Raw genomic sequence first — 16,807 nt, 5'->3', positions numbered from 1 at the left:
AGAGGATTTTTTCAGTATGTTGGTGTGATCTGGAATGCACTGTCTGAAAGGGTGGTGGAAGCAGATTCAATAATATGTTTCAATGGGGAATTAGAACTTGAAAAGGAATCATTTGCAAGGCTCTGGGGGAATAGGTGCGAAGTGGGTCTAATTGGATAGCTACTTCTAAGAACTCACACAGGCATGATGAACCAAATGGCTTCTTTCCATGCTGTATGAATTTAACGGAATTCAACATTTTGTCTTTAAATGGTACATCTTTTTGTTTTTACATTAAAAATTATGTTTCTTACAAAGGGTCCTTAACCCAGTATAGGTGTTCCTGATTCTTTTTACGTTCAATTTGTTTCTTCACCTTTTTGCTGAACATTTTGCACTAGGTATCTTTATTGTTTATATATACTTACAATTCAATGTGGTCTGTCTGTTGAAGTTTAATATCCGCCATTTGAAGAGAATAAATTTGTGCCGTACAATGCTGCATTTAATCATGCAAAAAGATTTCCTGCAAATCCCTTGGGTCACACAACTCTGTGAAATTAGCTCACTGCTGAAAGTGCAGCAACTTCTTATCATTGCGACCATTGGGAGAGAAGATGGCTGTATAAAATGTAACAAGCTGGTAGATAAGATTCTACTTGAATAATTTAGTCAGTTATGTTTCAGCTAGGAACATGGGAACAGGAGTAAGCCATTCAGCCCCTCGAGCCTGCTCCACCATTCAATGAGATCATGACTGACATATGACCTAATTCCAGAAGCTGCTTTTGAACCATATTCTTTCATCCCTTTGCTTAACAAAAATGTATCTATCTCAGATTTAAAATTTAACAACTGATCTAACATCAATTGCCATTTGTGGATGAGAGGTCCAAACTTCTACCACCCCTTGTGTGAAGAAGTGCATCCCAACATCTCTCCTGAATGGTCTGGCCCTCATTTTACACCATGCCCCCTAGTTCTAGAATCTCAACCAGTTCAAATAGTTTATCTTTATCTGTCTGTCTTTTCCTGTTAATATCTTGAAAAATTTGATCAGACCACCCTATAGCCTTCTAAATTCTAGAGAAAACAGGCTTGATTTGTATAATCTCTCCTCGTAACTTCAGCCCTGAAGTCCAGGTATCATGCTTGTAAACTTACGTTACATTCCCTCCAAGGGCAAAATATCCTCCCAAAGGTGTGGTGCCCAGACCTGCTCACAGTACTCCAAGTCAGGTCTAACCAGGGTTTTGCAGCATAACTTCTGTGTCCTTATACTCCAGCCCTCTAGATATAAAGGCCAGCATTCCATTGGCCTCCTTGATTACTTTCTGCACTTGTACATGGCATTTTAAAGATTTATGCATCTGAAACCCGAGGTCTCTTTGGACATCCACTGAATTTATCTTCATACCATCGTAAGTACTCAGATTTATCCTTTTTTGGTCCGAAATGGATAACCTCACCCTTGCTTACATTGCAATACATCTGTCACAGTTTTGCCCATTCACTTAGTCTATCAACATCCCTTTGTAATTTTGTGCTGTCATCTACACTGTCTACAATGCCACCTAATTTTGTGTCCTCAGGAAATTTGGATATATGACTTTCTATGCCATGATTCAAGTTGTTAATGAACAATGTGATCAATTGAGGCCCTAACACCACTAGTCATATCCTGCCAATTTGAGTACCTACCCAGTATCCCTATTTTCTGTCCTCTGCCATTCAGTTTCACAGCCATGTCAGTAATTTACCTCAATTCCGTGGGCTTCTACCTAAGTTAACAGTCTCTTTATGTGGGACTTCATCAAATGCCTTCTGGAAATCCATATAAACAACGTCCATAGACATTCCCCTGTCCACTACTTTATTTATCTCTTCAAAAAATTCAATGAGGTTTGTCAGGCATGACCTACCTGTCATGAATCCATGTTAGCTTGCCCTGATTAACTGAAAAATGTTCAGGTGTTCAGTTACCCTATCCTTGATTATAGACTCCAACAATTTCCCCACCCCTTGCTAGTCCCTTGGTTCTCTCATGTATTTGGGATGGTTTCTATATTTTTTTTCTCAGTGAAGGCAGATACAAAAGTCTGAATTCTAAGTGTCATATTGGGTGTGTTTGGTGGGGTGGTTCTCCCCCGATTTTTGGGTGAGACCCATACCGCTATTCCACCACACTTCATCATTTTTTGGGCCTTGGGAAGTTTCTCCCCAGTCAAAACCACACTTAGAAATTTTTCATCACTCGGGAGCTGAACTTGTGATCGGGGCGTCATTTTGAAAGAGTGCCCAGATCACTAAGTGAGCTTGCGAATCTCCCACACCCACCCATGGGCAATGTCACCCCCTACACACATGAACACTACTCCACATCCCCCCCCTCCCCCAAGTGAGGACGCCTCGCTATGGGGTTGCTGAGGGTCCCCCCTTTTCAGGCCCACCTATCCCCCCCTTGTGGGCCACCTTTTTCAGGACGTCCCCCCCACCCTTAACCCCCCCCCCCCCCAAAACCTTTATAAGGCCTCTTCATACCTTCCCTTCACCCCTCCTCACCCTTCACCCCTCCTCACCCTTCATACACCCCCCCTCATCCACCCTTTGATAGGCATGGCCCACCTCAGGCCCAGTTCTGAGCAATACCACCCAGGCACCTTAACAGTGCCCCGGCACCTTGGCAGTGCCACCCTGGCACCTTGGCAGTGCCAGAGCAGCAGTGCCAAGGTGATAGTCTGGCAGTGCCAATGTGCCCAGGTGTCAGAGGGGGAGCCAGGTGACCTCGATGTCCTGTTCCCAACCACCCAGGTATCCCTAATGGCCTCGGAAAGCCCCCAGGTGCCGTTACGCCTAGTCCACAGTTATGTGGACTAGTACTAAGCAGCACCCGGCCGGGGTCTCGCTGGGGAGGCTAATAGCTCATTTAAATATGCTGATCTGGATCTCTCCCAACAAGGGTGAGATCCAGATCGTACCATCTCCAGAGTCCCGAATCACGCAAGAGAGCTCTCATGAAATTCAACGGTCTCTTCGTGTCAACAAGTCGGGTGCGACAAAACCAAGCAAGATAAGGTAATATTAGTCAGGTTACCAAAGGCATGGTCAAAGAGATTGGTGTTGTGGAGTGTCATAAAAGATGAGAGAGGTAGAGAGGTTTAGGGAGTGAATTCCATTGTTTAGGATATAGATGGCTGAAGGTCTGGTGGCAAATGGTGGGGCAGAGAAAGTGGGAGATGCACATATTTTCCTTGTGTGGCCTATAGGAGCACTTCTGCGTCTTCTGGCCCACAAGGAAACAAAAATAAAATGAAAACAACGAACACCCCTGTATCTGCTTGGCCTGACAGGGAAGGCCCAATATCATGTGCAGGCCTGGGCTTAACATTATGATTGGGCCATGATGTTGCCATTGAGGATTGATGTGCCAAGGATGTGCAGATTAGGTGAATTGGCCATGATCAATGCAAGGGGTTATGAGGATAGGGCAGGGGAGTGGGCCTCGGTCGGGTGCTCTTTAGGAGGGTCAATGCAGACTTGATGGGCTGAATGGCCTCCTTCTGCACTATAGGAATTCTATGATTCTATGGATCTGGCTCAAACTCCACCTTCAGGTGAGTGTTCCTCATGCCTGCTAAAAATAGGATAAAGTTGCATCCAGGTTCTGGGATTGGAGGAGGAAAATCGCTGGCCTGATTTTATTTGCTTACTTGGTTGATATTAGGCTTCCAGGGACAACATTTTTAGAAAATTTCCATTTATAAGGAGTTCAGAATTATATATTCTCACTAAGTGGGGTTTCAATCTGGCCTTTAGTTTTTCTTTTAACCAATGAATGGAAGTGTCAGTTTAGTGCTCAGTTGGAAATCTGTTCCTCAGAGTTTAGTCTAAAGTCTGACCACTCCATTCTTATTTCATGCCTCAATTGACTTAACAGCCATGGTAATCAGGGGACCTGGCAGCAAAGTGATAATGTCAGTGGGCTAGTAATCCAGCAGCCCAGGACACAGGTTCAAATCCCACTATGGCAGTTAATAAATCTGGAATATAAAGCTAGTCTCAGTAACCAACCATAGAATCCCTACAGGGCAGTAGGAGGCCATTCGGCCCATCGAGTCTGGCCCTGCACACTGAAAGAGCAACCTACCCAGATCCACTCCCCCATCCATCCCGACCTAACCCCATAATCTAACCTGCACATCAAAGGGCAATTTAGCATGGCCAATCCGCCTAACCTTCTCATCTTTGGACTGTGGGAGGAAACCGGAGCATCCAGAGGAAACCCAGGCAGACCCAGAGAGAACGTGCAAACTCCACACAGTCACCCAAGGTCAGAATTCAACCCGGGTCCCTGGCGCTGTGAGGCAGCAGTGCTAACTACTGTGCCTTCCTATCGTGACACCTACATTCAATTGTAAAAATCCTTCCTTTAGGGAAGGAAATTTCTCATCCTTACCCACAGCAATATGCTTGGCTTTCATTAACAAAAACATTAATCCACTCTGTGTAAGAATTACATAGGATTACAAAGAAACAATTTTTTTCAAAACTCTGGCGACATCTTTGGAGAGAAAAACAGAGTTTACATTTTGAGTCCGTATAACTCTTCAGAAACTGACTTCATTTATTCATGCTCCAGTTGAATATCCACCCTCTCTTTACCTATCATAGAATGGTTGCAGTATAGAAAGAGGCCATTCATTCCATTGTGACTGTTTTTTATTGGGGATATATATATACATAGAAGAGTAGGGAACACGGACAAAAAACAAAACAGAAAACAACAAAAAAAAAGTTAGAATAAAATAACTGGTGGGGTATTATGTGCTAGCTCAACAACAGCAGCTCTGTACAATTGGCAATATTGTTTTTAACATATAAGTAGGCATCTGTTTGTGGGGGGGGGGAGAAACTGGGGGGCACATATACATTTGGGCGCCGGGGAAACAATTACAGAACAATTACAGAGGGCAATACGCGAATGGATCTGGTGTTGCTGTTGTCGCTTGCTTCTCCCGGACGGTTTTTGCTGCCGTTGGCGTCTCGCGTTCACCTCCGCTTCAACCGTTCGTCCCGCCTTCGCCCGGATTTTCCTTGTTCTCTGCTCCTGTAGATGCCAAGTTTGTTATTGTTTCCCATGCCCTCCTTCTGGCTGTCATTCCCTTGCCTCCCCTCCCCTCCCCCCCCCCCCCCACCTCACTGGTTCCCCTCTATTGTTCCCTGTCTCCTCCCTCTCTCCCCCCTCCTCTTTTGCCCACCTCCCCTTCTCCTGTGGTTCGCCTTTCTTTTCTCTTAGGTTTAGCTGCTATCTCCCCCCAACATCTGGCTGGTCTGATACCCTGAAGACCGCCACTTTCGGGCATGGCTCCACCCTCATCCCCACCACTTTGGACATTGCCTCGAAGAAGGCTGGCCAGTACCCCGCAAGTCTGAGGCAAGACCAGAACATGTGGGCGTGGTTGGCTGGGCCTCCTTGGCACCGTTCACATTTATCCTCCACCTCCGGGAAGAATCTACTCATACGAGTTCTTGTTAAGTGGGCTCTATGTACCACTTTTAGTTGCGTCAGGCTGAGCCTTGCGCATGTGGAGGTGCAGTTGATGCAGTGCTTCACTCCAGAGTCCACACCCTTTTTCAATCCCCAGGTCTTCCTCCCATTTCTTTCTTGTTGCGTCCAGTACGGTGTCGGCCCTTTCTACCAGTCGGTCATACATGTCGCTACAGTTCCCTTTATCTAAGATGCTTGCGTCCAGTAACTCTTCCAGTAATGTCTGCTGTGGCGGTTGTGGATACGTCCTTGTCTCCTCTCGTAGGAAGTTTTTGAGTTGCAGGTACCTTAGCTCGTTCCCCCTGGCTAGCTGGGATTTCTTTGTCAGTTCGTCCATTGTTGCGATCCTGCTGTCCGGTCCCCAGTTTTTGAAGGTGGCGTCAGTCAGCGCTGGTGTGAATCTATGGTTGTTGCAGATGGGAGCTTTGTCCGACATTTTGGTCAGGCCAAATTGCTGCCGTAGTTGGTTCCAGGACTGTAGGGTGGCGATCACCACCGGGCTGCTGGAATGTCTTTTTGGGTGGGGATGGAAGTGCCGCCGTGGCGAGGGCCCGGAGGGAGGTCCTCTTGCAGGAGGCCTTTTCGCACGCACCCACTCAGCTTCTGGCTCCTTGATCCATCCCTTTATCCACTCGGCTGTCGTCACGCAGTAGTAGAATTGTAGGTTTGGGAGCATAACCCAAACTTAACCTTCAGAGTAGCGCAGAGGATGTACTGAATCGTCATGTGTAAAGCATCCTGTGACCAAACTTCTAAAGATTGGAATGTTCGCTGGGCCTCTGGTTATCCATCAGCTGATAATACCAAAAATGTATAATCTGTTAATTTATCCATTTCATGGCCGTGGGCCTCTTGCTCTGCACAAATTAGCAGCTACCTTTATTGATATAACTTGACCTCCAGGGGGTGTGAGTGGCCCTAGATTGGTACTTTTTCAAGCCAGATTGTGCTGGCCCAGTTATGCGAAACATCTCGGGCGTCATTCCCCGCCGGCGGGAGTCTCCGTTTTGCCGGCGCCCGGGGGTTTCCCGACGGCGTGGGGCTGCCCCACAATGGGAAACCCCATTGACCGGCCGGTGTTACGGAGACTCCCGCCGGCCGGTCGGGGCAGAAATGTGGCGGGGCGGGTAGGAGAATTTCGCCCCTCGATAACCCAATCCCCATTGGAGCTAGTATCTACAACCAGTGAGTGTAACTGGATGGTAATTTACTTAAATATTGCAATTTTGCAACAATAACTGAAGAAAAAGGCAGTGCACCCCAGGCCTGCCATTAAAGAAAATGTCAAAAGCAAATTAATTTTATTCACTGTTCACTGGACAGACAATGACTTGTTTATATTTCTTGATCGTTTACAGGCCTTTTGCGGAGATTTGTAATGAAGCATCCAAATCAGGTGAGAAATCATTTTACCTATTCCTCTACACAGTGTACGCATGGATGCTCCCACACAAGCTCCCCTAATGTATCTGCTGATAGATTCCCTTCCCATTGTGACTGAGACAAACAGACCAGGATGATTCCCGCCTTTGATCCCTGATTTACACCCAGTGGCAGCACAAGTGCAATGGTTGGTTTGGGGAAGAGAGGTTGAGTTTCTGGTCCTGTGCCATTCAATATTGTTTTTTTTTTAAATTTGGAGTACCCAATTCATTTTTTCCAATTAAGGGGCAATTTATCGAGGCCAATCCACCTACCCTGCACATCTTTGGGTTGTGGGGGCAAAACCCACGCAAACACGGGGAGAATGTGCAAACTCCACACGGACAGTGACCCAGAGCCGGGATCGAACCTGGGACCTCGGCGCCGTGAGGCAGCAGGGCTAACCCACTGCGCCACCGTGCTGCACCGCCATTCAATATTGTAAGAGTCCTTCCTGTTTATTTCCTTTGTTTCCATTGGTCTCTGCACCCATAATCGGAATGTGTCTTTAAACAGAAGACAAAGTTAAAACAGCCTGCTTGCCGTGACCCTGTGTTCCCAGGTTTTGAACTTTGGAAAGAAGAAGTCTTTCCACAAGACTCCAGAGCGCCAAGTGGATCATGGGAACCAGCTTTGGAGGGGCTCGGTTTAATAATAATAATTTTATCAGTGTCACAAGTAGGCTTACATTAACACTGCAATGAAGTTACTGTGAAAAGCCACAGTCCGGCACCTGTTCGGGTACACTGAGGGAGATTTCAGAATGTCCAATTCACCTAACAAGCACATCTTTTGGGACTTGAGGGAGGAAACCGGAGCACCCGGAGGAATCCCACGCAGACACTGGGAGAACGTGCAAACTCCGCACAGACAGAACCCAAGCTGGGAACTGAACCCGGGTCCTTGGTGCTGTGAAGCAACAGTGTTAACCACTATGATACCATGCCACCAACTAGTTAACTATCAACCTGTGGGTTGGCCGGGGACAGAATTCTACCTGATAATTTCAATGATTGATGCCTACGTGATGCTTTCTGAGAGAACGTGCCAGAAGTCTTTAGACCTAGGAAGCGAAAGGAATGGTCTCTCTTTCTTGCTTGTTGAAGTGAAAGAACTGCTTTATTGTTCTAAAAGCAGTGTGTGCCTGGTACATCTTTGCTGTAAACCTGAAATGATCCTAACTCTGCAGAGAAAGTAGACAATGTTGCCAGTATTAAGATCCCGGACCAGACCCCAACAGTGGCTAGGATATTGGGCAGAAACCCAATATTTTATTTTAATTTTCGAAGAATATGAGGAAAGCATTCTTCGTTTCAGAAATGATTTCATACAAAATAGGGATATGGTATACTGAAACAAACTTTATTACTAACACAGTATTAAAATATCTTTAACATCACACAAGAAAATTGCTTACAATTGCCCCTCAAGGAATGCGAGTGACACAATAACCCTTAACTGCTATCTTTATTTCCACTCAAACAACAGGAAAAACCATCTCTGGTCATAATCCACTTTTAAATGCATTTAGCAGACCCAGGAATACTTGCTGTACAGAGATGGTTGTATTTCTTCAGAAACCTTCTCAGCTCCCCTTCCAGCCAAAAACTAACAGTGAAAATCTCGACACATGACTGCTTCAGCCCCTGGTTTCTCCCATTAACTACATCATCTTGTTAAGCTGAACATATTGTCTCTAATTATCTATTACACAAGGAAGCCTCTTAATATAAATAAAAGTCCATTGGCCCAAACTTTTATGATGCTTTAATTGCACCAATGGCTCCAAAAAGCCGAACAGTCTTTCAAATCAAGATTTTTAAAAACAAGACTGCAGCAGTCACACACTAGCCCAAGTTTTTAACCCTTACTGCACCAACTACATATAATACAATACATCTGAAATTCCTACATTCATCACACCAGAGAAAGCCATCTCAAACCTAGAAGGAAGAAGTAGCAAAACGAAAGACTGAACTTCAGTAAGTGTGTTTATATTGGATTTATGAATTTAGAAATTTGGAATTATGATTTTTGAAAAATTCATTCTTGGGATGAGGACATCTCTAGCAGAGCTGGCATTTATTGTCTATTCCAAATTACCCTGAGAAGGCGGCTCATTAGGCAGTTGGTCACATTGCTGTGGGACTATATATATGCAAGGTGAGAATGGCTGATTTCCTTCCCTAAAGGACATTGATGAACCAGTTAGTTTGGTCAAATCCCGTTCACCTCTCACTCCTGTGCTCGCTGTCCTACATCGGAAGTTTTGTCTTGATTTTCAAATTCTCATCTTTTTCTTCAAATCCCGCTGTGGCTTCACCCTTTCTTCACCCCTCTCTACGATCTCCTCCAGCCCCCGTACCTTCCCAAGATCTCTCTATTCCTCTAATTCTGGACTCTTGATAGTCCCCAATTTTGATCATCGCACCATTGGTGACCGTGCGTCCAGTTGCCATGACCCGAAGTTCTGGAATTCTATTCTTACATCCCTCCGCTTCTCCTATCTTGCTTTTCTCTGTACCTCCTTAAAGCCTATCTCTATGGACAAACCTTTAGTCATTTCACCCAGTACCTCCTTACTTGGCTTGGTGTCCTATTTTGTTTTATAATGCTGCTCTGGAAGTGCCTCAGGACATTTCATTATTTCAGTAATAATGGAGGAATCCGGAAAGGAGAGGCAAAAAACAGGTTTATTTACTAGAAGTGCTTATTTACAAGTAACAGTCCTTGAAGAAGAGAAAGCAGGACACCTCCTCTTTGCCCGGGGCTGTACTTGCTGTGGGGTTGGATTGGGATGTGTATAGCGTGTTTGAACTTTGTTTCCGAGATGACCGTCTGGGGTATACCACCGGTACCTGATCCCTGGCAAGGCTGCCATTGGAATTGAGTTGCCATTGAGTCTACTACCTCTTGCATCTCGGTCTTGGGCCCCCAGGGGGCAAAGCTCCCAGGCCCCCATGTGTCCGGCGATGTGGCTGGAAGATGGTTCCTCTGCTGGGGCATGGCCTAAGTCTGGCCCCTTTCTCCTGAGGTGCTCAATGTGCTTCCGCACCGTCCGTTCGCGCGTCTTCACCTGGTATGAGAATTGATACGGTCTGTTGTATCACTGTCCATGGAATCCATCGAGCACCGCCCCCGAAGGTTCAGACATGCACTGCATTCCCTGGTTTGAAACACTTAGTGCGGGTCCGCCTGCCTTGGCTTCGCTTCTGCAGGTCCTGACCACCGCGTACTTTCCTGCCAATATCGGGAAACGTGAGGTTGAGGCGGGTCCTGAGCCTCCGGCCCATCAACAGTTCCTCTATGGTTCCTCTAACAGTTGCGCTATGCGGTGTATACCGATAGCTGAACGAAAATCTTGCTAGTCTTGTCTCCATGGACCCCATGGTCTGTTCCTTGAGACTGCTTTTGAAGGACTGCACCATTCGCTCAGCCAAACATTTCAATGAAGGGCGATACAGGTCCGTGCAGATGTGCCACATCCTGTTTCTCCTCATAAAGCGTTCAAACTTGTCACTGATGAACAGGGTGCCGTAGTCTGTGACTAGCACCTCCATGTTGCCAAGGGTGCTGAAAGAGAGCCCCAGCTTCTGAACCATGGCCTTCGATGTGGTGGACGATATCCGGTGGGATCCAGCCACTTTGAGTCGACATCCACCTCGAGTAAAAACATTCACCCTTGGAAGAGTCCGGCTAGGTCGGCATGCAGGCGCACCCAAGGTCAGCCTGGCCATTCCCATGGATGTAGCAGGGCTGATTGGAGCTTCTGTGTCCCCTGGCAAGTGGCTCATTGTTGGATCGTTCGCGTCCTCCAGGCCTGGTCACCACACATAGCTACGGGCAGCATTTTCACTTTCGACACCCCTGGGTGTCTAGTGTGCAGATCCTGGAGAATTGCCGGTCCTCCCTGGCTCAGGATCATGGTCGGTACATCAGGAATAAATTTCCCGTAATAGTTTACGAAATCCAAGAACGACTGCAATTCTGTCATGTTTTCTGGGATGGGGGCTTGCTTTATCGGCCACAACTTCTCCACAACCGACTGTGGTCGAATTCCACGCGATGTGACATCCTTGGCGTAGAAAATGCACTTTCCCCTCTTGAGGTGGACGCCTAGCTTAGGAGATCGGCGGAGGACTTCTCCAGGTTGCTCAAGTGCTCACTTTCCGTGGCTCCGGTGGCCAAAATGTTGTCCACCACATGCCGTAGCCCTCTCGGGCTGTTCTCCATAATGCACTGATATATTGTATAAGCCAATGATACTCCAAAAGGCAATCTCATGTACTCGTAGAGGCCCCTGTGGTATTAATGGTTACCTAAAACCTGGAATCGACATCCAGCTCCAAATGGTGATGTGGCTGGAAGATGGTTCCTCTGCTGGGGCATGGCCTAAGACTGGCCCCCTTCTCCTGAGGTGGTCAAGGTGGATCTGCACTGTCCATTCGCACATCTTCACCTGATGCGAGAATCAATACGGTCAGTTCTATTACTGTCCATGGAATCCATCTGGCATCATCCCTGAAATTTCAGACGTACAGTGCGTCCCCTGGTTTGAAACTCCTAGCCTGTGTCCACCTGCCTTGGCTTTTTTCTGCAGGTTCTGCCCACCTTGTACTTTCCTGCCAATATCAGGAAGCGCGAGGCTGATAGATGTGGCTCATGTCGAGCTGGAAAAGGAATGACCGCCAGCCAACTTTGCGTATCGGTCTTTTATCCACAGAATTGGGTACCTGTCCAGACGGGTGGCCTTGTTCACGGTCAACTTATAATCTCCGCACATGCATCTGGTTGTGTCAGGTTTTTGCACTGGGACTATCAGCGCTGCCCCATCAGCAAATTGCACCAGACGGACGGTACTGAGGCCTTCCAATCGGTTGAGTTCGTCCTCACCTTTCACCAGCAGCGCATAGGTGACTAGGCAGGCCCAGAAGTACTTTGGCTGGGCCTCGCGTTCCACATATATCTTGCCCATGCCCCCCTTAATCTTGCCCTGGCCCTCCTGGAAGACTTCTGGATACTTCCCCAAGACTTCATAAAGTCCTCTGGTGCCCTTCAGGAAGATCTGTTGCCAGACCAGCCGGAGGCATTGTATCCAGTCACGGCCCGCAGACTCGTTCTGGGGTGCCGGACTATTAGTAACAGGGGTCATCATCGTGCCTGCTATGGCTAGGGGTTCCCCAATTGGTCGCTAGCCTTGCCTCGGTGTCCCGCAAACCCAACTGTTGAACTCGAGTCCTGATTCTCTCGAATGTCTGCCTCCCTATTACTGAAACCACGGTCCCTGTGCCCAACTCCCACTCTGACAGGTGGCCGTTTACCTGGACAATACCTGATGGGGCCGACTCGTGGTGAGGCAATGCAATGCAATTGCATACTCTCGTCATCATCGGGTAGTTCTAAGTGTAGGGTTCCGGCTCTGTGCTGGTGTCTCCCTCGGGTACGGCGGTGAGTCTGCTGGTTGATCTGTGATTTCCAGTCCCTGAAGTTTTGCCGGCCGCAAATGCAGCACTGCCTTAGATCGTCCTCCATCGATTCCGGTGAGGTGTTCCACCTGGCTATAGCTGCCCTTAGCCAATGGGCCTGGTTCCGACAGTATTGAGGCCAGGTTGAGTTCTGGGATCTCAGTCCTGGGGGTGCTGTTTACCTCCATCCCTGACATCTCCTGGAGTTTCTGGACTCCCTTCTCTGCACTCTCCCGTGACGGGGAAATCTCAATGGCCTTTTTGAGGTCCAGTAACGGCTCGTCCAGCTATTTCCCCTGGCTCACCTTGTTATTTACTCCGCAAACAATGCAGTTCCGTAGCATCTCGGGAAGGTTGGCCCATAGTCGCAAAACTCCGCCTGTTTGTGAAAACACACCAAAAACATGATAACAGACTCTCTGGGGTTCTCCCAGCCTTATTAAACTGGTACCTCTTTACGATAACTGACTGCTTGGGGTCGTAGTGGTTTGTCATGAGTGCCACTAACTCTTCAAACGTTGGAGTCTTGGGCCTCGGGGTACGATAGGCTCTTTATGAGCTAAATGTAGGGTGACGGCCATGAGCTGAATAGTCGCACATAAGGTTTTTGGCCCTTTCTACCCAGCTAATGGGTGTTTTTGTGCAAAAACAGTCTTAGTTTTGGAGGTGCACAAAGTTAGGGGGTTTCTAGGTAGCGGTTTTCAAGTCTCTGTCAGAAGGATCTGTCACCGTGCCCTTTGGTGGCGTTTTTTGATGTTTCGGACCAACCAGAGCTGGTGGAGGGGAAGGGGGCCAATGTCAAGGCCTTGGCCTATCTGATTGCCTGGCGATGAATCTCACTGTGTTGCAGGTCGGCAGCGCCACCGGGCATGGCTGAGGGGATTTGTATGAATTTTTTAAATTGGGGAAGAATAAGTTCTGGAGTCCAGAAATGAGAGTCTAAATGAGAGTCGGAAGAGGGGTTCTATATAAGATGGAGACTCTGAGGAGCTATTTGTTGCCAGTGGGTGGGGAGAGGGTTGGGGGAAGGGGGTGTTAGGGTAGCTTAGGGGAGAAAAAGGGGAAAATTGACAAACTGTTTGAATCAAGTTTATTTTTGGTTGTTGTATGTTACTGATTGTGTTTGGAATAAAATAAAGTTTTAAAAAAAAAAAGAAAGTGGGGGCCCACAGGCAGTCAGAAGAATCACTGTCTGCCGATCATCCCCAACGATAGCATTTGCCTTAATAAACAGTGCATATACTCTGCGAATTGAGTCCAGCCCTCTGCACCCTCATCGAATGCGTCAAGTCAGCCAAAGAGCAGTGAAGAGAGGTGGTTCAAATGTCTAGCTGCTTCAGTTCTACTTACCCTCGTCGCCAATTTAGTAATCATGGAGGAGTCCAGAAATGAGAGTCTAAAACAAGGTTTATTTACTAGAACATATTTACAAGTCCCCGTCCCAGTCGGGGCTACTCTGCAGCTCAGCTCCTACGTGGGTGTAGTACTGAGTTAACTATCCTGTTGAACAGGCTCCGCCCTCAGCGGGGGAGCCGTACTCCACCAGGCTCACGGGAAGATTAATCAGGTTGCCCCCTTGGGTCTCATGGGGATTCTAACAGTTAAAAGTGTTGTACAAATTTAAGTTGGTGTTGTTTGTCAGGCCCTCTCATTTTCACCGCTATCTGTTTTATTTTTCCCAGACATTGATTTTAATTCAGTTCAAATTCTCAAACTGCCGTGGTGGGATTTACTAATCCAGTCGTAACAATGAGTAGGTGGTACTTGACACCGTACGGGACACTTGATAATGCCCCTGGAAAAATGTACTCCTGACAGGAGTCTAAACCCTTGGGAGTCAGAGGGAGCCGCATTGGCTGGGTGTACAGGTTAGCAGGTTAGGTCGGGTGTCCAAAGATGTGCAGGTTAGGTGGATTGGCCATGCTAAACTTCATTGCAATGTTAATGTAAGCCTACTTGTGACATTAATAAAGATTATTATTATTAAATTGCCCCTTGGTGTCTAAAGCAGTGCAGGTTAAGTGGGGTTATGGGGTTACCGGCTTAGGGCAGGGGAGTGGGCCTAGGTAGGGTGCTCTTCCAGAGGGTCGATGCAGACCAGATGGGCCGAAAGGCCTCCTTCTTCACGGTAGGTATCCTATTGTAATGGAGTGCACACCGTCGGTAGGTGTAATAGGAAAGTGTCGGTGGTACTCCCACATACTTTTTGGGGCACATGTTGGTTGAGTCATGTTTATGCAGGTAATATTTTGTACTTTATCATTTATCCTTTACAGCATCAAAGCAAGATGTAGCGCACAAACGAAAGCGAAGAAGAGTGTCAGAGGGAAACATTGTACCGTCATCCTCTAACATGGAAGCAGGCGTATCTCCAAATCCAGTCTCTCTAGTGGTAATTATTTTAAAATTGAATATGCATTAAGTTATTGGTTCCATTATCCTGACCTCCCATCTCGGGGTTCTACATCACTTGCAGTTTACAGAAGGCAGACCTGAATACAGAGACTGCTCCTCAGCCTGAGTCAGGGCTGCTATAGACTGCGCTGTTTGAGGAAGAGCTGCAGCAGTGGTTTAAATGTTTAATTGGCCCACTGGGTGTGACATTGAGCAAAGTCAGGCCCAGATTCCAGGAGCAAAAGTTTATTTTTGCTGAGATAGCTAGTCTTTGCCAGCATGGTAATCAGGGCACTATAGTTGGTTTCAACACCTTTTGTGTGTGGTTGGGCCGGGTATGTGTATGTATGAGGGGGGTAAGTGTGTATGTTTGGGAAGCATGAGTGTGTGTGTGTGTGGGGGGAGTGCGTGTGTGTGGGGGGAGTGTGTATGTGTGTGTCTGGGGGGGGGGGGGGTAGTGTGTGTATATGTGTGTGTGTAGGGGTGGAGTGTGGGGGGAATGTGTGTGTGTGTGTGTGGGGGGGGGGGAGTGTGGGTATGTGTGTGTGGGGGAGTGTGGGTATGTGTGTGGGGGGTCGAGTGTGTGTGTGGAGGGTGAGTGTGTGTGTGTGGGGGGTCGAGTGTGTGTGTGTGGGGGGGCGAGTGTGTGTATGTGGGGGGGCGAGTGTGTGTATGTGCGGGGGCGAGTGTGTATGTGGTGGGGGCGAGTGTGCATGTGGTGGGGGTGAGTGTGTATGTGGGGGGGCAAGTGTGTGGGGCAAATGTGTGTGTGTGTGGGGGACGAGTGTGTGTGTGGGGGGAGAGGTGAGTGTGTGTGTGGGGGGAGAGGTGAGTGTGTGTGTGGGGGATGAGTGTGTGTTTGGGGGGAGAGGTGAGTGTGTGTGTGGGGGGCGAGTGTGTGTGGGGGGGAGAGGTGAGTGTGTGTGGGGGGGAGAGGTGAGTGTGTGTGGGGGGGAGAGGTGAGTGTGTGTGGGGGGGAGAGGTGAGTGTGTGTGTGGGGGGGGGAGTGTGGGTATGTGTGTGTGGGGGAGTGTGGGTATGTGTGTGGGGGGTCGAGTGTGTGTGTGGAGGGTGAGTGTGTGTGTGGGGGGGGGCGAGTGTGTGTGTGTGGGGGGGCGAGTGTGTGTGTGTGGGGGGGGCGAGTGTGTGTATGTGGGGGGGGCGAGTGTGTGTATGTGGGGGGGCGAGTGTGTATGTGGTGGGGGCGAGTGTGCATGTGGTGGGGGTGAGTGTGTATGTGGGGGGGCAAGTGTGTGGGGCAAATGTGTGTGTGTGGGGGACGAGTGTGTGTGTGGGGAGGAGAGGTGAGTGTGTGTGTGGGGGGAGAGGTGAGTGTGTGTGTGGGGGATGAGTGTGTGTTTGGTGGGAGAGGTGAGTGTGTGTGTGGGGGGCGAGTGTGTGTGGGGGGAGAGGTGAGTGTGTCTGGGGGGGAGAGGTGAGTGTGTGTGGGGGGGAGAGGTGAGTGTGTGTGGGGGGGAGAGGTGAGTGTGTGTGGGGGGGAGAGGTGAGTGTGTGTGTGGGGGGAGAGGTGAGTGTGTGTGGAGGGAGAGGTGAGTGTGTGCTTGGGGGGGCGAGTGTGTGTGTGGGGGGTGAGTGTGTGTGGGGGCGGCGAGTGTGTGTGTGGGGGGAGAGGTGAGTGTGTGTGGGGGGGAGAGGTGAGTGTGTGTGGGGGGGGAGAGGTGAGTGTGTGTGTGGGGGGAGAGGTGAGTGTGTGTGTGGGGGGAGAGGTGAGTGTGTGTGTGGGGGGAGAGGTGAGTGTGTGTGTGGGGGGAGAGGTGAGTGTGTGTGTGGGGGGAGAGGTGAGTGTGTGTGTGGGGGGAGAGTTGAGTGTGTGTGTAGGGGGAGAGGTGAGTGTGTGCTTGGGGGGGGCGAGTGTGTGTGTGGAGGGAGAGGTGAGTGTGTGTTTCGGGGGGGGCGAGTGTGTGTGGGGGGAGAGGTGAGTGTGTGTGTGGAGGGAGAGGTGAGTGTGTGTTTGGGGGGGCGAGTGTGTGTGTGGGGG

General features: G+C 48.7%; 1 protein-coding gene across 11 annotated transcripts in view; it reads left to right on the top strand.

Moving 5' to 3' along the window:
- The window catches only part of gtf2ird1 (GTF2I repeat domain containing 1), a 322,923-nt gene that overhangs the window by 292,247 nt on the left and 13,869 nt on the right, over window positions 1–16,807 (top strand). For all 11 annotated transcript variants that reach the window (XM_072469282.1, XM_072469285.1, XM_072469287.1 and 8 more), the window contains 2 exons: window positions 6,886–6,923; window positions 14,691–14,806. In XM_072469282.1, coding sequence (XP_072325383.1) covers window positions 6,886–6,923; window positions 14,691–14,806 — 154 coding nt within the window. The remainder of the gene's footprint in view (window positions 1–6,885; window positions 6,924–14,690; window positions 14,807–16,807) is intronic.

Source organism: Scyliorhinus torazame, chromosome 12, assembly GCF_047496885.1.
Source record: "Scyliorhinus torazame isolate Kashiwa2021f chromosome 12, sScyTor2.1, whole genome shotgun sequence".
In the NCBI taxonomy this organism is placed as follows: domain Eukaryota; kingdom Metazoa; phylum Chordata; class Chondrichthyes; order Carcharhiniformes; family Scyliorhinidae; genus Scyliorhinus; species Scyliorhinus torazame.
The sequence above is the reverse complement of the archived record's forward strand: the minus strand, read 5'-3'. Positions and strand labels throughout refer to the sequence as shown.